General features: G+C 34.5%; 1 protein-coding gene and 1 long non-coding RNA gene across 4 annotated transcripts in view; one reads left to right on the top strand and one right to left on the bottom strand.

Moving 5' to 3' along the window:
- Positions 1–6410, top strand: part of LOC106051318 (N-glycosylase/DNA lyase-like) — a 15197-nt gene extending 8787 nt beyond the window's left edge. For all 3 annotated transcript variants that reach the window (XM_013206487.2, XM_056040440.1, XM_056040439.1), the window contains exons 4-7: positions 156–300; positions 1753–1802; positions 2408–2447; positions 5677–6410. In XM_013206487.2, coding sequence (XP_013061941.2) covers positions 156–300; positions 1753–1802; positions 2408–2447; positions 5677–5792 — 351 coding nt within the window. In that variant the 3' untranslated portion in view covers positions 5793–6410. The remainder of the gene's footprint in view (positions 1–155; positions 301–1752; positions 1803–2407; positions 2448–5676) is intronic.
- On the bottom strand, positions 6132–20512 carry LOC106051319 (uncharacterized). Its single transcript, XR_001214846.2, has 4 exons — positions 20361–20512; positions 7992–8161; positions 7633–7870; positions 6132–7449 (listed from the first exon to the last, which is right to left on the bottom strand). It is a non-coding gene; the product is annotated as an uncharacterized LOC106051319 (long non-coding RNA).

The raw sequence follows: 20512 nt of genomic DNA, 5'->3' as shown, positions 1-20512 counted from the left end.
CTTCTACAGCGATACTTTGGTAAAGGATTCTGAATAGACAAAAAACATTGCACTGACTTATTAAATAAAGAAAAATCTTGTTGATATTTGAGAGCAGAAAGCTATGCAGTATATTATTTCATAAGTTAAAAAAATTGGGTTTCTTCACCATAAAGGTTGCAGACTGCGTTTGTCTGATGTCACTGGACAAGACTGAAGCTGTACCAGTAGACACACATGTGTGGCAAATCACATTGAAACATTATTTGACAAAACTACAAAGTGCCAAGTCTTTAACTGACAAACTGTACAATGAAATAGGTAACATAGAGTTGTAAACATTTTAAAATTAGTTTTTTATATATATACTAGTTGACTATTTTGCAGGGCTGGCCTTAGGCCACTGCAACCTATGCGACCCCAGTGGGCCCTGCACTTTCATAGGACCTGCGCTAATTCTAGGTGTATAAATTATTAAATTAAACCATTTTATAACTTATAACAGAATTCCTGCAGCCTCCTGATTTACCAGGAGCTCCTGGAAATCTCCTCAAATTGCAAAATATCCGAAAAAGTCATGGAAATCGGAAATTATTAAAATCTTTTGAAATCTCAAAAAAAAAATTTCCTGGAATATATAGACAAAAAATTGTCATTTTGGGGTGTCATTCAAAATGGAAACCGCCAATCCTACACGCGATGAAGAAAAATGTCATTAAGCCATACTCGTAATTGTGGAATCTGGTGAAAGAAGCTTCTCGTGCCTCAAACTAATGAAGAATTACTTGAGGTCAACAATTCTCGAAGATAGATTGAAACATTTGGTAATTCTTGCTATTGAGCGTGATCTATATAGGAAACAGAATTTTTATGATATACTGTATGGCTTTGCTACACGCAAGGCTTGTAAAGTAATTCTGTACATAGTAAAGAAGGAATAAAATGCAAAGACAAATTTATTTATCCTTACCAAAACTTGGTCCCATGAATGGTTAAGTCGGCCCTGCTATTTAGTGACTGGTGAATACAGAGTAGATTACTTGTTCTCTTTCCATGACTTCTTGGTCACAATGGTTAATTCTGGCCCTGCTATTTAGTGACTGGTGAAAACAGAGTAGATTACTTGTTCTCTTTTCATGACTTCTTGGTCACAATGGTTAAATCCGGCCCTGCTATTTAGTGACGGGTCAATACTACTTGTTCTCCCCCCCCCCCTTTTTTTTTTCGCCTCTAAAATTATGTGGGCGAACTCTAGTCCGTCTGACTTGCAGATATAAAAGAGTGATCTTTCCATAACTTGGTGTCCAAACTCTTGAGCCATGAAGAGAATTATATATAGAGATTTTCAAATCCTAATTACTTTTATTGTCATTGGGAAAGGCTGTTTAAAAGTGTTCTTCAAATGAACATAAATACCCTAGTTTCTTATGCCAATTATTTTTGTTGATGTTGTGTTGCTTACACAGCCATATTTCCTCCTAGTTGAGTCATGTTTTTTTTTTTTAGAACCTGGTAAACTCAAAGAACTTCAATTCAGACCTACCAAAAAAAACTTTGACATGATTTTCCCCAGCATTCAAGCCTCAAAACATTGGAACAGTAGAAAATGGATTTGCTTCTTGACCCACCCCATTGTTTGACAAAATGTCTAGGAATTATTTCTATTCTGAAATGTTTTCAATTCTCCTATTTAGTAAAGTTCCATGTTAATGATTTCATTCAATTTCATTTTGATGTTTTTGTTGACTGTATTTGAACGTCTTTCCTTACTAGGTGATTTCTACAGAAGTTTATGGGGACCTTATGCTGGCTGGGCTCATTCTGTAAGTTATAAGGAAACAGGAAAAGTGTATTCTTTTTTTTATTTCCTCTTTTGACTTCCTTCCTTCCCATCAAATGTTGTGACATAAATTTACTAATTAAACTAATAGGGTTATGCTTTGGACATAATTATCTACTTTTTTTTTGATGATACATAAAAACCAATGCTAAACCAAAAAAAGGAACTACAAAAGAATCAAACCTCCTATCTTACAACTATTATGTAATAAAATAATATAATCTCTTATCCCTTAGAGGGATTACAGTTGTTCACAATTACAGATCCCTTGTAGTTCAACAGCCAATAAAGAGACTAAGTACCATTCTTTTAGTACAATTCACCTATATTATTAAATCTCATTAATGGTCTAAAGTAATTGATACTAAACTGGTTTAAATATTTTTGTCACCTACATTAGGCTACATTGAAGAAAAATCTCACACAAACTGTGTTTAAACATCAATTTAAACTAACAATTTGTAACTCAACATTCCTGGACCTGAGCAAGGTCATTGGCAGCTTACCAAATCTCCTTTAGCCAGATGGTTTGTCTTTACTTTATTTAGATATGTGAGAACATGAGCTTAGACTCTATTTTTTACACAGGTTCTCTTTACTGCTGACCTAAGACACAACAAAAGAAAAGGTGAGAATGAAACCACAGAAAAAAATGTAACTGACACAATTTGTAATCAAATTAAAAAGAAGAAAAAATAAATACATATTAAGAGTTGCTTTTTACAAAGCTTATATCAACTCACTCTGACTGTCTTGTCTGGCCAAAAGTTGTACTTGTTATTTTGCCCACAACCAATCTTGGCTCAAGGTAAATTTTGGACAATTATTTCTTTTACCTGACAACACAAGAATCAATTCAAAAAATTAAACAATTAGTCAATTAAGTATTGGTAATAAATTATTATGTTTGGTATTTCAAACAAGGGAAAGAAATTGTACTTGATTTAAGTGGTGGTATAAGCTGAATTAGTCCCCTTTATAGATTGTTGTCAAGGCTTAGTGAATAATAACTGTACAAACTTCCATGTTAATAGACTCTTTGCTAGTAGAGTGGTTACACCTTTGGCTTGAGAAGCCCAAGAAGGCTTTAGTCCACAAGTTCAAATTCAGGTCATTCCCTTTCCAACTGGTTGATACAAGTGATAGGATCATAGCATATTGAAAAAGTTAAAAGCATGAAATTTGGCTAAACAAAAACAATTGGTAAAAAAATATTTCTAATCACACATATTTATTATAGTTAGTCTACAATCTAGATCTATTACAAATTTTATTAATTTTTTAAAAAGTATTTTTTTTTGTATTTTGCTTGTTATGTGAAACAAATAGAAATTTTCTTCAGGACAAAATAAACAGTATTTGTTCTTTGATTTTCTTTAAAACATTCCTCTCTCATAAATTATAGTTTTTTTGGAAAGTAAAAATAATGAAAGCTGGTATCATTCTTTCAAAATCATTTATATTTACCCTTTGACTTACTTGTGAAAAAAAAAGCCAAACAAATATAAACAAGGTTCAAGGTGAATGTTTCAAACAGTTTATATATTGATCATTTCTATTTTATGTTTTGAAAATTTAGAAAACAAAATTGATGAATTAAAAAAGATTTAAAGAAACAAAACAAACTTTAACTACAATGGATGGATGTTTAAAAAAAGTTGCAGAATCGATTTAAGGAAAATATTACAAAGATACTGTAAATAGGTTATATCCTGAAAGGAGAAAGGATACATGAATGGATGAACATTGGTGGATTACTACAGATGTGAGGCAGGAATACAGGATAGAGCAGTGATGCCCAACCTTGTACTGTCTGCGAGCCATTTTAATTTCCGACACTCGTGTTGCGGGCTAAATCAATGAAAAGATGAAAAAAATGAAATAAAAATATTTTAAATAGCTTATTACAAACCCGTGGCTCTAGTAGGCAACGCAACGTAGAAAACAACTCTCTGCATCGCTCAAAATTTCTCAAGCAGTTGTCTATGGCTTTGTAAGTCAATCAGTTTCAGTTGCAGATCTGTCGGGGCACTCCTTAGAGTCAGTGAAAAACATTTCAAAATCTACTTCTCTGTCGGAACATGCGTTGTCTCATTTAGTTTTGAATAGCGATTTGTAGGCTACCATATCTTTTGCAATTGTCATGCGAGAAAGACTGACGGCTTTAACTGCAATTGTTTTTAGCATTAATTTCTTTCATCACTGCTAGCAAGTACTTCTTTGACACTTCATTTCTGAACTCTGATGCGAGCAGCTCTGTAGTTTGCCATCAACTCATTTTTTTGTTTTGGTCTCCTTTTGCTAAATATTTTCGTCAGTGGCTCAAACCAATCAACTAGGCGTAAATTAACAATATTTTTCTCTGTGGCTCAAGCCAACAATGTCTGCTTATTTTTTTATGTTTTTGTTGACATTGTATTTTTATGTTGTGCTCTTAAAAAGCAGCCAGAAAATTAAAAGCAGCCACATTTTCTGTACAAATCAAACATGTTGGATTATTATCAAAAAAGCAAAGATCTGTCCACTTTTTTCATGAAGCTTCTACATTTAGAATCTACTCGTATTGACACCAAAAGAACATGAACCAAAACAATGATTTATTGATGGCCTGTGTTACACACCCAAGATGTCAAGCACACGGCCAGCTTGACAGCAGCGGTATTGGCCAAGAATAAAAATAACTGTTAACTTTTGTTGCCGAAAAATAAACGTTGTGCTCTAAAGAAAACTACCATGAATATTCAACTATTAGATTCGAGTTAAATCCATTCATCTCTAATGTAGGGAAAATACATTTTTCACCCTTTTTATTTTTATTTTCTACACTTTGTTTGGATGTTCGGCGGGCCGGATGAAACCACGCCATGGGCCGGTAATGGCCCACAGGCCATAGTTTGGGCATCACTGGGATAGAGGAATACGGACAAGTTAGTACTTAGGAATAATCAATGAATGGATCCAGGAATAATCAATGAATGGATCCATAGTGCAAGAGTTATATTTCTTAGGCAGGAATTATGGAGGAATGGATCTATAGTGCAATAGAAGCTCTAAAACTTGTAATCATTGTTCATATACATTGGTATGCAATGCTATTTAAAGTTTTTTTTTGAGACCTCTTCATGTTCTGCTTTATTTTTAGGACTATTTATGTTTAGCTCTTATTTTATAAGTTACAGATGTTACTTCAATAGAGAAGATGATTATGCCCTATGCATGTCCATGTGTCCATCTAGTCCTGCATGTTAATTAGTAACTTAAAATCTGCCAAGTTGTTGGTTTTCCTGGCTGATTTAGGCAACCCATTCCATGCTCTAATAGCACTAGGAAAGAAAGGGCATTTGTACTAATTTGTCCTAGTATATGGAACAAGAAATGTGCCCTTCATCTCTTGGACATTAATAGTTCATATAAAATATTAGTATTACAATATTTAATAAACTAACTCAAACAAAAATGTAACTAGAGAATGCCAGTGACTGTCATAAAACCTAAGAATTAGTTGATGTACACTCTTTGTGAACAATAGTTGTGTTTGAACATTTTGGTTAGGCTTATCCCCCCCTTTTTTTTTCATAAAACCTAAGAATTAGTTGATGTACACTCTTTGTGAACAATAGTTGTGTTTGAACATTTTGGTTAGCAAAAAAAAAAGGGGGGGGGGGATAAGCCTAACCAAATGTACAGAAGGACATTTGTTTAATGTGGTTTTGCCTCTTGAGTCTCTATATTTATATCTAAATCTTCAAGGAAATATACTATTTACTGTAATCTTATAGCTATCTAAATGTAACATAATTTGAATAATTTATGTTATATAATGCCATATTTATCCTTTGTAAACTTTAAACTCCTAGAGTTGAACACTTCTTTGATGATGATCAACATTTGCCAAGAGATGACCATTAGGAATGTTAGTCTGTATGTAACATTAGTTTCAATTTATCAACAACATCTGCCTTGGATGTCCTAAATCATGCAAGCAATAAATCCAAAAATGGACATTTAAATAACTGAATGAAATCTGAATGCTTTATGTAAAATTTAAAATGTGAAATTCATTTTAATAAGAAATTATTGTAATATTTTCAGCTCTTAGATATTAAATATTGATATTAGCATAAGGTCATTAATTTTTCTGAGACCTCAGGTTTGAAGTTTATGTCATGTTATTATTTTAACTAAATGCAACACTCATTATTGCAGAAAATGTTTAACTTCCTTTTAGAAATGTGTTCTATAAAACTACTGGATTTTATTTTATTTTTTTTTTTTTTTGAAGAGATAGATTATATTTTGAAAGCAAGTGTGGTAGCATATAACCAAACATTTAATAACACAAAATTAAACACTGAAGTCACACCAAATTCAAAACATTTAATAACACAAAATTAAACACCGAAGTCACACCAAATTCAAAACATTTAATAACACAAAATTAAACACTGAAGTCACACCAAATTCAAAACATTTAATAACACAAAATTAAACACTGAAGTCACACCAAATTCAAAACATTTAGTAACACAAAATTAAACACAGAAGTCACACCAAATTCAAAACATTTAATAACACAAAATTAAACACCGAAGTCACACCAAATTCAAAACATTTAGTAACACAAAATTAAACACCGAAGTCACATTAAATTCAAAACATTTAGTAACACAAAATCAAACACAGAAGTCACACCAAATCAAATGACAGCAAAACACTTTGTTTTTTTGTTTTTATTAAGTTCAACACTTGAGTGATAGTTTTTCATTAGAATTGAAAAAAAAGGATAACAAGGGAATAAAATGTGGACTAATTAGTTAAGCAAAGAAATAAAAGTATATAGTATTAAAAGGCATACATTTAATGAAATAAGTTGAATTACTTTTATCAAAATTGTTAAAAGTAGTTTGTACATGTTACTTGGAGGACAAGTTGACAAATGAACATTTCATTTTGTTTTCATGTCCTCTAAATGTAAAGGTCTAAAAATGAAAGCTTAATTGTCTCCACCTTTCTTACTTATTCAGATGTAATATTAATCTTACACTGACCATTGTAGCATTCAAACTTTCAACCATGTTCAGGCAAACAATGGAGTTGAAAAATGTCATAGAAATAGATTTGAGGTTTGCTATAATCAGAGAATGACAAGTTTTGTTTAAAAATCTCTAAATACTATTTTTAAAAAATTAAAAACTTTAAATGTATCCTTTTTGGTATCACAAACACAATTCAAATGTCAAATGAATCAAAATGCAAATTTGTAGTAGCTGAAGTATGTGAATATTTATAAATAGCCTACTTCAACAGTGCAGAAATAAACAAAGATATAATAACATAAAATCACTTTGAGTTTAATAAATGTTTCTTTATTTTAAGTTATTCATCCTTGAAAAAAAGGAAGAAAGTGATTCATTAAAATGTCTAGAGAACAAAAATGTTGACTCAATAGTTCAGCAGAGAAGCTAAAGTACCAGTATAGAATCATCTTTAGAATGGAAATTACTTTCAATAAAATTGTGAACAGTAACTAAAAGAAAAACAAGTAGTCAAAGCTTACATTCAGTACGAGATGTCTTGTGTGATCAGCTGAGCTGACATATCAGTACTGGTTTAGAGTTCCAGACTATTGGCTATTTTTTGAAAGAAATTAAAGCCAATGATTTGACAAGTACAAAGGGCTGAATACAACAAAATCACCAAATGAAAGAAGACCAAACATAAAATCAATGAAATATATTAAAATAACAATTTAAAATTGTAAAAATAATTTGGTAAAACACTGAAAACATATGGGTCCTACAGAATGTACTTACTATTTGAAAACAGAAGTTCCAGTCTCTCCAAAACAGCTGCCACTTGTTTGTTAGTGGCTAGTTTTCTCTCTACAATAGTCTCCACATTGTCTACAGGACAGAAGCAGGTACATTTCACTGTATACACTGGGACACATACCTTACAAAGGCTGTGTCCACATCTTAATACTTTAGGACAATGATTCCCCTTTGAGGTGAAAGTGTTTTTACATCCTGGGCACTTAAGTGATAGGTATGCCTAGAAAAATTTTAATTAGTCTTTTAAAATGTATTTATATATTATCTTTTAAATATATTTCTAGATATTTAATACTAAATGATTATTTTTAGTTTACAAGTGAGTAAAAGTGAACACTGACATTTCTTATTCTTCTCAAAATAGTCCTTAGTCTTTCCCTTTGAGTCTGTATGTCTTGCCTTTGTCTTCTTAGTTCTTGCTCTGTCCTTAAAAGTTCTTGTCTTGCCCTCAAAAGTTCTTGCTCTACAGTGTGACGTTCTCGCTTTGACATGGCTGGATCAATTTCTGAAACTGAAAACGAAACATTTTAGTAAGGTTTAGTTTGCAAAGTTTGGAACTGTAAGACATAAAATATTAGTTTTTATTTTTTGTAAGCATCATGGAAGTCAAATTTTGAGCTATATCTTATTGGTACAAAAAAATTCAGAAAAAAAAACTTGTTCTTAGCAATTTTTCAAGGCTTTTGGAAAAGAAATCCTTATTTTATAATTCTTATCATAAACTTTTTTAAAGGGATGGACTATGTATACTTAAAGAAAAACTTGTTAATGAATCACTATTATTTAAGACAATGCTAGACAGATAAGCAACAAGACAGGTACAGAAAGTGCATTTATCTGTAGGGTTAGGGTATCTCAATATTGCTAGGATGGTGACAATAATATTTGATAGGGTTAAGTGTATCTCAATATTGCTAGGATGGAGACAATAAGATTTGATAAGGTTAGGGTACCTCAATATTGCTAGGATGGAGACAATAAGATTTGATAGGGTCAGGGTATCTCAATATTGCTAGGATGGAGACTATAAGATTTGATAGGGTCAGGGTATCTCAATATTGCTAGGATTGAGACTATAATATTTGATAGGGTTAGGGTATCTCAATATTGCTAGGATGGAGACAATAAGATTTGAGAGTACTTGCAAGAGCCTCTCAGTTCCCTCAACAAAATGCCAGTTCTCTCATGTTTGTCTTTTGAAGGCTGAATGACCAATGGTGGAGGTGGAAGATCACCTGCTTGACCATCAAAGGTGAACAGAAGAGCTAAACTAAATTGCACTCTAACCTACATAGTTAAACAATAGGACAATACAAACATTCAGTGCAGTAGAGAAGACTACATAGTTGAACAATAGGACAATACAAACATTCAGTGCAGTAGAGAAGACTACATAGTTGAACAATAGGACAATACAAACATTCAGTGCAGTAGAGAAGACTACGTAGTTGAACAATAGGACAATACAAACATTCAGTGCAGTAGAGAAGACTACGTAGTTGAACAATAGGACAATACAAACATTCAGTGCAGTAGAGAAGACTGCGTAGTTGAACAATAGGACAATACAAATATTCAGTGCTGTAGAGAAGACTACGTAGTTGAACAATAGGACAATACAAACATTCAGTGCAGTAGAGAAGACTACATAGTTGAACAATAGGACAATACAAACATTCAGTGCAGTAGAGAAGAATACATTGTCTAACAATAGGACGATACAAACATTCAGTGCAGTAGAGAAGACTACATAGTTGAACAATAGGACGATACAAACATTCAGTGCAGTGGAGAAGACTACATAGTTGAACAATAGGACGATACAAACATTCAGTGCAGTAGAGAAGACTACATAGTTGAACAATAGGACGATACAAACATTCAGTGCAGTAGAGAAGACTACATAGTTGAACAATTGGACGATACAAACATTCAGTGCAGTAGAGAAGACTACATAGTTGAACAATAGGACGATACAAACATTCAGTGCAGTAGAGAAGACTACATAGTTCAACAATAGGACGATACAAACATTCAGTGCAGTAGAGAAGACTACATAGTTGAACAATAGGACAATACAAACATTCAGTGCAGTAGAGAAGAATACGTTGTTGAACAACAGGACAATACAAACATTCAGTGCAGTAGAGAAGACTACATAGTTGAACAATAGGACAATACAAACATTCAGTGTAGTAGAGAAGAATACATTGTTGAACAATAGGACAATACAAAAATTCAGTGCAGTAGAGAAGAATTGCATAGTTCTAGCCAACTTTCCTCTATGTGCTGACCTGAGATGATTGAGGTAGGGGGCAGACATTTTCACTATTCACCTCTTTTCATATATACGCTATCTTCTTCACCCACCCTCCACATAATCTGCTTAATCTTCTAAAGATAATATGAGTTAATATTTATATATAGACTAACAGTAATAATAATAAATCTCAAAATAATAAAAAGCATTGATTAGAGTTAGACGTTGATGAAGGGTATTTCATTACAAAAAAATATGCTGCTATATGGCTAGGCCTACTATATTTTAGGCCTATATGGCTAGGCCTACTATATGGCTATATTGATTATTTTATATAGCCCTAGATCAGTAAGGTAAATTGTTGACATTTCGTTAAGAAGTCTTAGCTTCTATGAGAAGAGGAAAACCAGTGACTTGGCTGAATTTAAGTCATTGGTTAATATCCATGACTAAATGCATGACGCGTAGGACGTAATCATCTTCTTTTTTGAAGTAACGTCTGTATTATATAAGATATATAAGATAAGATATCTCTGTAGATCTAGATTCCAGAAACACTGTTCCACTCCAGCTTCTCCAGACCTGTGTGCCTCTAGAATCTAGATCTATTCTAGTCCTAGAGTAGAGCGCTGTTGGTAGCGATTAGATTAGAGATGGGAAACGAACCGAACTCGAACCTCACTTATGACCGAACCGAACCCGAACTTTGAAACTGCTCGGTACGAACCGAACCGAACGAACCCTCCTTATCTTAACCGTATATATCAGTATATTTCTTTAATATTTCATCTCTATCTCAAGTTAAGTATGTGAATATTGTACTAACAGTTAGGCTAGATTGAGTTTATGTTCACGTAAGAAATGTCTTTTAAAGTTCATGAAGTAAAAATATAAAACGTCTTTATTGGTTCAATTGTTCTAGCTGTTTGTAAGCGACAAATCAGCGATCAACTAACATGGAGAGGGGGGCGTCGAAAAAACATGTTTTATTTTCAATGTAACTTATATCTGAATATTAGTAAAATTACATGTGTAAAAATTAAAATCTATTAAGTAGAGATGTCGTTTTATCTTCTAATAAGACCTTGTTAAATAAAGACCGCTTTTTACGAGGCGCGTATGCCACAATATGGGTCAACGTTTTGAAGAAAAATTTTAAGACATCTCAGCTAGTGTGATTCTTCTGGATTTTTTGTCTCAGAATGGTCAAATTTCTTCCGTCTATTGCAATTTATTATAGTGACGACTTTTGTGTGAAAAAAAAAAAGTCCTCTACGGAGACGTCTAAACACGAAGAATATTTTTTAAAAAGATCACGCCCATTACAGAAGTCCCTCGCATAATACTATTGGCCAGAGCTGCCTCTTTATTATTAGATTTAATATGGCCCTCGACTTTTTTTTTTATTAGGATGAACAGTGCGTTCTGAAATAAAACCCATCAATATTAGCCTTTTTTAAAATTCTCTCTTCTTACTAAGAGAAAAAGCTTTGCGCCGAGTCCCTCCCGTAATTAAACCCCTTGGCGACTTGATCGAAAACCAGCCGCATCTTCAATTCTATCTCCATTAAGAAATGAGTAAATGTAAATTGGATAAGAAATGGACCAAAAAGGATTTGGAGGAATTGATAAAAGACGGAGCAGCTCGGTTAGTTCCTGCCTCATGGACGGAGCAGCTCGGTTAGTTCCTGCCTCATGGACGGAGCAGCTCGGTTAGTTCCTGCCTCATGGACAAAGAGTGAATGCTGGACACGCTTCCGTTGTGTTGAAGTTGGGAATGGGGTATGTTGATTGCGCACAAAATTTAGTTTTTATAAATAATTAATTAATCATCAAAGACATCTCACTAGCAATGTAAATTGCAAACAATGCCATATATATACTAAATAGAGTCAATAGACAGTAATGACAATTTAATCGACAAATAAATGTATTCTATTTATCTTATATAACTGTACATGATCATGTTGTGTAATGTCTTTCAAAAGATTATCAAAGAGTTTGCTGTGTGTAAGCAATGTGGACTATGGTTGTCAGTACCTATTGGCCATACTACATCTCTGCAAAGACATAATGCATCATACACCAAAGCGATCAATGTAAACCCTGGACAATTTAAAATGACAAGCTTTTTACCTAAAACGTCAGAGGTTAGTAAATATAACTAGTTAGCACATGTTTCATTCTATTTACTTTTTAACTTACTAATTGCTATCTTTGATAGACGACTTGTTTTTAATAACGATACACATTTGTTGGTAGTAGAAGCCGAAAATTAAAACATGATGTATTATGTAGCCTACATACCCTTTTCTATTTATAATTTACAGGTTCCAAAACATGTTCGTGAAAAAGCACATCGTGCAGCTATGTACATGATTGCTAAGGACATCCAACCCTTCTCATGTCTGCATGATGATTGCTTTCGTCACTTTGCTCAAGCAATGATTGACATTGGGTCAAAGTATGGATCGGTGTCATTTGACGAAATCATATGTGATTGAACAACGCTGTCCAAGTCACTCTTGCCAAGATTTTATAATGAATATGTCCAAAAGCCTGCCACTTGATGCACACACCTTGCCGTGGTGTGACAGCTTGAGTGCCTCAATGACCCTCAGGGCTATACAGTCGGGAGCTCATCGCTCCTGGCAGGTACTACCAAGTCGGACAAAGAGGCCAGACAAAAGGTGCATCCCCCTCCCCGGGACATAGGGGTTGTGCGATAGGCTAACAACCTGTCCACGGAAAAAATAGTGCTATAGAAACCAGAGCGAAAACAAAAACACGAAACATAGTCAGAGGCGAGAGTAAAGCTCCACAAATGAGACTTATGAAGCTATGCAGGGAAAGTTGAACGAATCCTGTGAGGCCGACCACTCTACTTAAACCAATGAAAAAGAAACACTTCTTTATTCAGAAGGCAATATTTAACTTGAAATGCCTGTACATTACTAGAACCAGGTAGATGTGCACAAATTGCCAAGGAAATGACAACTACAAACTACAGATCCTGGGAATGAGTGAAGTTCGATGGAACACATTCGGTGAAACAAGACTGCAATCAGGAGAAACCCTTCTCTTCTCTGGAAAGGAAAAAGAAGATGACTTACATGAAAATGGTGTAGCACTACTACTAAACAAGGAAGCTTTCAAAAGTCTTTTAGAATGGGAACCAGTTTCAGAACGAATAATTAGAGCCAAATTTTTGTCTAAGTTCAAAAGTGTTCACATCATTATGTGCTATGCTCCCACCAACCTTGCAAGTGATAATGACAAAAAATACATTTTATGACCAACTGCAAAGTATAGTTGACAAAATACCTACAAGAGATGTTTTGATCGTCATGTTGACTTGAATGCCAAAGTGGGAAGTGACAACAGAGAGAGAGAGAGAAAAGTATGGGCACCCATGGACTTGGCACCATAAATAAAAATGGAGAAATGTTTACAGACTTCTGCAATTTAATGAATTAGTGCTAGGAGGCAGCATTTTCCCCCACAAAAAATGCCACAAAGTGACATGGGTTTCACCAGACACAAAAAGACAGAGAATCAAATCGACCACATTACCATAAGGCGGAATTGAAGAAGCACATTACTAGATATACGAAACAGAAGAGGAGTAGATATTGGCTCAGACCACCACCTAGTTGTTGCCAAACTAAAAATGAAGCTGGCCAGCAATAAAACAGAAATAAATAAAAGGAAAAGATTTGACATAGACAGGCTCCACAACATCCAGATTAAAAAGGAATTACAACTATCCCTTCAAAATAGATTTGCAGTGCTACAACTAGATGAGGCCGAACTAAGCGTTGATAAATCTTGGCAAAATTTCAAAAAAATTATTACTTACTAAACAAGCAATGAAGTACTAAGCCTTAACCCTAAGATGAAAAAACAGTGGATTAGTGACGAGACATGGAAATTAATTGAAGAGAGGAAATGCGCTAAACAGGCAGTTAACCTAGTAAAAACAAGAAACCACAAACAACAATCCAAACAAGACTACCAAGCAGTTTCACAAAAAGTCACCAAAATGCTCAGACAGGACAAACGATCATTTTACAACAATCTCGCTGCAAGGGCAGAAGAAGCAGAAGGTAGAGGAGATATAAAACTACTGTACAAAATCACCAAACTTCTTAGTACCAAAAAGGCTAATTGCAATGTTCCAGTCCGAGACAAATATGGAAAACTACTTTGTTCAATAAATGAACAGTTTGAAAGATGGAAAGAATATTTTCAAGAAGTGCTCACTAGACCCAAACCACTAAATCCACCAGATCTAAATGTAGGACCAACACTAGACATAAACATGGAAGAAATAACAAAAGTAGAAATAAGGAATGCACTCAAACACTTTGTTGTCACTACCAAGCAAGATTTTCAGCAGAATCCTGCTTAACAGAATAAAGGGAGCATGTGATGAACATCTAAGGGAAGAACAGGCCGGATTCAGAAAAGGGAGATCTTGTGCTGACCTAGTAGCAACACTCAGAATAATTGTAGAACAATGTGTCGAATGGCAATCTCCTCTGTATGCAACTTGTCGACTTTGAAAAGGCCTTCGATAGTATCGACAGAGAATCTATCTGGGCAGCAATGCGAGATTACGGGATCCCAAATAAAATAATAACAATAATTATAAACCTTTATGATGGTTTCACCTACCAAGTAGTCCACCGTGGCAAGCTGTCAGAGGAATTTCCAGTCACAACAGGAGTCAAACAGGGATGTCTTCTCTCACCACACCTGTTCCTTCTAGTATTGCTTAGGGTCACTAAAGAAGCCTACTCCAATTCAGGGAAAGGAATCCAATGGACTCTCACACAAAAGATGGAAGATCTGGAATTCGCTGATGACATAGCCCTATTATCACACAGACTACAGGATATGCAAGAAAAGGTCACAGCTTTAAGTGAAGTAGGAAAAAGAGTAGGCCTCATAATAAACCACCAAAAAAACAAAAGTACTTAAAGTAAACAATAAACAAATTGGAGACATAGTACTGGATTCTCAGACCATATACCAAGTAGATAAATTTACATACCTTGGGAGTGTAGTCAGTGTATCCGGTGGAACAGATGAAGACATTAAACGTCGTATAAATCTACCGCGTCAGACATTTACACAGCTAAAACCAACCTAGAAATCTCCGCACATCTCAAACAAGACTAAAATAAGAATCTAACTCTAATGTCAAGGCGGTCCTACTGTATGGTTCTGAAACATGGAGAACAACTGAAGCAACAATAAAAAAAAGTACAGACCTTCATCAACACATGCTTGAGAATCATCCTAAAAATACACTGGTACGACAAAGTAGAAAACACCAAACTGTGGGCAGAAAAATATAGAGATGCAGATCTTAGAGAGGAAATGGAGATGGATATGTCACCCCCTTGGAATAGATACCAAAAAACAGAGCTAGGCAGACCTTAGAGTGGAGCCCCCAGGGAACAAGATGTAGAGCAGCGGTTCTCAACCTTTTTAGCTCGGCGACCCCATCTTACGATTCCTCACGTATTCGCGACCCCCAACAGTAAATTATTTTCATTCATTAATATATGTAATTGTGCTTTCTCTAATGTTACAAAATCAAAACACTAGGCCTAATGTAAATATCTGATTTGCATTGTCAAAGCTTATTGTTAAATCACGGTACAGTATGTAATTATATTCTTGAAATATATGTTTCTTATTATTATCCAGTTACAAATAAATGAAATAATTTCTTTACAACGAGCATTTATTAACATTTCTATTTCTTATTCCCATTACCCACACTACATACATACAGAGTTTCCGTATTTAAATTTGATAACTAATAGGCTGTTTCGAACAATATCTATTATTGCAAATGGAAGAAGGTACAACAAAGACGAATCGGAATATGACTGCAAACGCTTGATCCAGATTTGTGTCGAGGCCTAATGAAAGAGAAATGTTTCACTGTTATACTACTTCTGTCTCCTAAACATCTTGAACTTTGACTTTTATTGGAGTTCTGGCAAGTGTAAACGGAACCATCCCTTTTGGGATATTAAGTAGATAATAGATGTGGAAATTAGGATGAAATTTTGTCCAAGTACATGCGCAAATGTTCTTTCAAAGAAAGTATTGTTTGCCAGGTTCAGAGTCATTTCCCTCATAGAGAGCATATCAGGTTGGAAGCATGTCAATATTAGTTTCTGTACAAATGACGTACTGAAGTTTTTTTCAAATCCTGCTTAAACTAATGAGGCAGGAAGAGGAAACGGTGGCGCATGTCTTACGTGTGTCCAAGAGCTGCGGGGAGACAACTGAAGGGTCACTTGTGTGCTATGAGGAACTACGTTCAACAACGGAGTTTCTTACCAGAGCTTTACGGTCGATCAATGCTTTCCTCCCTTGCTACCATTAGGAGTTCATCCAAGGTTTATGTCCAATGCGTTAAAGATTTCTAAAAGTTTACGTATTCAAATTTATGGATGCCTAATTTAACCTTTTTCTAAACGTATGTCGTTTAGTTCAAATATTACGAAATTATCACATATTCGTTTGTTATGACTATTAAATGCTGTTCTCAATATTTGTAACCATAATTGTTTCACTAACATTTAAAGCAGGGATTCTCAACCCGTGGGTCGCGACCCCTTTGGGGTCGAATGACCATTTGCCAGAGGTCGCCTAAGACCAAGGGAAAATTATGTTGTTGTTTTTTTTTTATAATATTTAATCGGAAGTTGTTTTTTTTTTGTTTGTTTCAAATGTGTTGTTACAAGCATATTTGTACCATAGTGGATAGATATTTACATAAGAGTCTGTAGTGGAATAGGACATTACTCAAGTTGCATTATTACCAAACAAATTATGAAACGATCGTCAAGCTTCAATGAAAAAAAAAGTGGGGGTGACAAATATAAACACGGACTTTGATAAGTTAATAAAAGAAAGTTAATAAAAGAAAAGAGAATGACGATTTTTTTGAGGTATAGTTTTGCTTCAATAGTTTGAGCAGCAATTCAGAAACCCCGATGCGACATTTGTAATGAAGTTCTCTCTGCCGTATGTATTGAGGCCGAATAAACGTCCGAACTTTGCCAATTACGACATCCAGTAGTTTAGTTTAGACTCAGATGTCAAGTACATATCAGCCTACGAATCTTCTTGTTTGGCGGCTATCAGAATTCTAAAACCTCACACCATTACCAAGGAGTTATTGTCAGCGGCCAAAAACATTGCTCGTTATGATTGGAGCCAAATTGATTAATAAATTTAGTGCAATTTCCATACCTGATGACACTATTGACAGGAGATTAGTTGACAAGTCTTCTATTGAGAAAATGATGTCTTCTTCTTTTACAATATTTAGCATCCAGCTTGATGAATCCACAGGCTTTGTCAATTGTTCACAATTACTAGTTCCGGTCTACTTAAGATATAGACATGAACGTCCTCTACGTGTGATGTAATTGACAAAGTTGATTAAATTTGTAAAAGTAAAAGACTTCTTGGAAAATGATTTGTGTTGTCTGCACAGATGGTGCTATAAGTAGGCTTGGATGTCGGTCTGGATGTCAGAATGAATAAGAATTTATTGTAACTCATTGTATGATTCATCGACATATGTTAGCAACGTCAATAGCAATGCATCTTAATATTTCTCTTCAATGTCAGTTACACAATTCAGGATCAATTGTTTGCTGTCATTCTATTCTAGTTGAGATTTTTTTCGAGACTTCCTCTTCCATTTCCAACACTGTATCTGTGTGAAACATGTTTTTTTTCTGCCAGTCAGTTATCAAGTCTAAATACAGAAATAAACTTGATTTGAATTCCTAATTTAGTGAAATAAAAACAAGCTCAACCTTCGCACTAATTTAGGCGCCACATTGTTCAATATAAGTAATAATTTTTAAATTGTAAATTATGTATTTAACATGAATATTTTAAGCAGGCTTTAGAAAAATAAATAAATGAAAGTCATAAAATATGTTGTTGTTTTTTTTAGTTTAGCGCAAATTTATTTTATACTAAATAAATATGAAACGTTTCTAGCAATTTAATTAATATAATATCATGGATATAAGTTCAGACATTTTGATAGCCATTTTATAACATTAGCTAAATCACAATTACCTAGACAAAAACTTTTTTTATGGTTGGGGGTCGCCTCCTAGTGAAAAGTTGTATTAGGGGGTAGCGGAGCTAAAAAGGTTGAGAACCGCTGATTTAAAGTGTTATTGATAGCTCTTGTCTCATAAAGTTGTGGACGTAATACATTAATCTACATATTTTAAACTTATACAAAATATATCTCCTGGACAATTAAAATGTTCGAAATCAATTATGATTCAGTTGTCTTCAACATCTATGTAAACATCTAGTAAATTCCAATGAAAAAAAAACTTATGTGATAAGTTTTACATGTTAGAATGGATCCAAAATAAAATCCATATTTTCGATGGGCCCGAAGGGGTCGAGATCCACAGGTTGAGAACCCCTGACGTAGAGGAAGACCAAAAAGAAAATGGCGACGCAGTATACTAAAGGAACCCGAGAGGACTAGAAAGAGCTAGGAAGCCATCAAAAAACTAGCAAGAGACCGTGGAGACTGGCGTGTTTTTGCTGAGGCTCTATGTTCCACGAGGAACCCAAAGGAATGATGATGATGTCCAAAAGCTAAAAAACGAGCTTTGGTTGCACATGTCGCAATTTACAACTGATCACTGGACCGATGCTATTCAAATACATTCTTTTACAGTCCATTACATTGACAATAATTGTTGCCTTACAAACAAATGTATTGGACTATTTGAGTTTACTGAGTTCAAGACTGGTGTAGCAGTAAAAGCAAAGACAACTGAAATTCTTAAAAACCGTTTTCCTGAGTCTTTAAAAAGGAAGATAACTTTGTATTTGTTACTGATAATGGCAGCATTATGAAGTCCGCTTATCGTAACGATGTTAAAATTAGTTGTACAGGTCATAATCTGAACTTAGGTGTTGAAAAGGCTCTGAAATCACCTGGTGCTGATGTTCACGATATGATTAAAACATCAAAACAATTGGTGGGCTACTTTAAGCACAGTGGAAAAAATCAGGAACTAGAACACACTCTTAAACATATGTTCCTAACTTTCTACTCGTTGGAATGGTCAGTTTTTTTTTTCTTCTGCAATCGTTGTCATGTCAGTTAAATCATGTTAAGTCCAAGTTTGACAAACTTGAGCAACTAAACAATGTAAATGAAAAATTGTTAAGTGACGTCGTTGAATTTTTGCATCCATTTCACAAGGCTACTGTGCAACTGTCTCATGACAATGGGCCGACATACCCTGATGTATGGTCAATGCTATTTCATCTTCGGTCAGTCTGTAAGAGCAATGGTTCAGACAGTGACAGTATGCATGATTTGAAGGCAGCTTTTCTGTCCAGCTTGGATGAAAAGTATATTATTCACCCACTGCACCAACTTTAAACTATTATTGTGCCATATTATAAATACTTGAATTTTGTGAATGCAGAAGATCGTGAAATTGTTTATTCGGCAATGCGTAAAATGGTCGACAAGTTTAAGTCTTCAACACACCAGGTGGAATCAAAGCACTCAGACGGTGCATATATAGACAGTTTGGGCGAATGCAGCCGTTCGGATCAACGGCCTCTTACCAAAAAAAGTTGACCATGAATCGTTTGATTTACTATCAGACTTTATGACAGCAATGACTCCATTAGCTAATGTTGATAGTAATGACACGAGACATGAACTTGAAAAATACTTGGCACCGCCCGTGACTGACTGCAACACATTGAAATTTTGGAAAGATTATGAACATAAGCATCGATCGCTAAAAAGTTGTTGGCTATTCCTGCTACAAGTACTGCCAGTTTAAAGAGTATTTTCAGTGTTAGGAGTGACAATGAGTGATCGCAGGGCTAGGCTTAACCCAGAAACATTACCAATGCTGACATTTCTCAAGTACAACATGCAACTCTGATTGTTTAACTGACCATAGGCTATTTTAGATACCATTATATGTGTATAATGTCCTATCATTATTCATTACATTTACTGTTATTATATTTTGTGTATATAACTGCAGCAATTTGTAGTTTGAATTTGCAATAGCTATTATGTTGCAAAGTATTTGTTTTATGTAAAAAATTCAAATGAAAGTGTTTTAGCTGATAAATTGCATTAAACCTTATAACTTAATTTTGCTATTACATAATTTCATAACATCAAACCAAACCCGAACTATACTCGTCACAGAACCAAACTCGAACTTAAATCTGACCGAACCGAACCTGAACTTTAAAAGTTGGGTTCGATTCCCATCTCTAGTAGCGTCGTTACAACTAATTAAATCTAATTTGTTAATGAATATGAATAATAATAATATTAGATAAGCCAAGACTTTCTTAAATTTCTAATTTGATATATCTAGATCTAGTCTACCCTGTAGTGCAGATAAAATGAAAACTTCAGAGGTCTCCAGATTCTCTGAGCGAAATAGTCGTTTAATTTCTCTGTCGATGCACACTGTGACTATTCCAGCTTCGCTCAGGATGGTGCGCCGCTTGGTATGCTGTTGCTAGGCGTGCGCAACC

Source organism: Biomphalaria glabrata, chromosome 9 (assembly GCF_947242115.1).
Source record: "Biomphalaria glabrata chromosome 9, xgBioGlab47.1, whole genome shotgun sequence".
NCBI classification, from domain to species: domain Eukaryota; kingdom Metazoa; phylum Mollusca; class Gastropoda; family Planorbidae; genus Biomphalaria; species Biomphalaria glabrata.
This window is presented reverse-complemented; position numbering and strand designations above follow the sequence as displayed.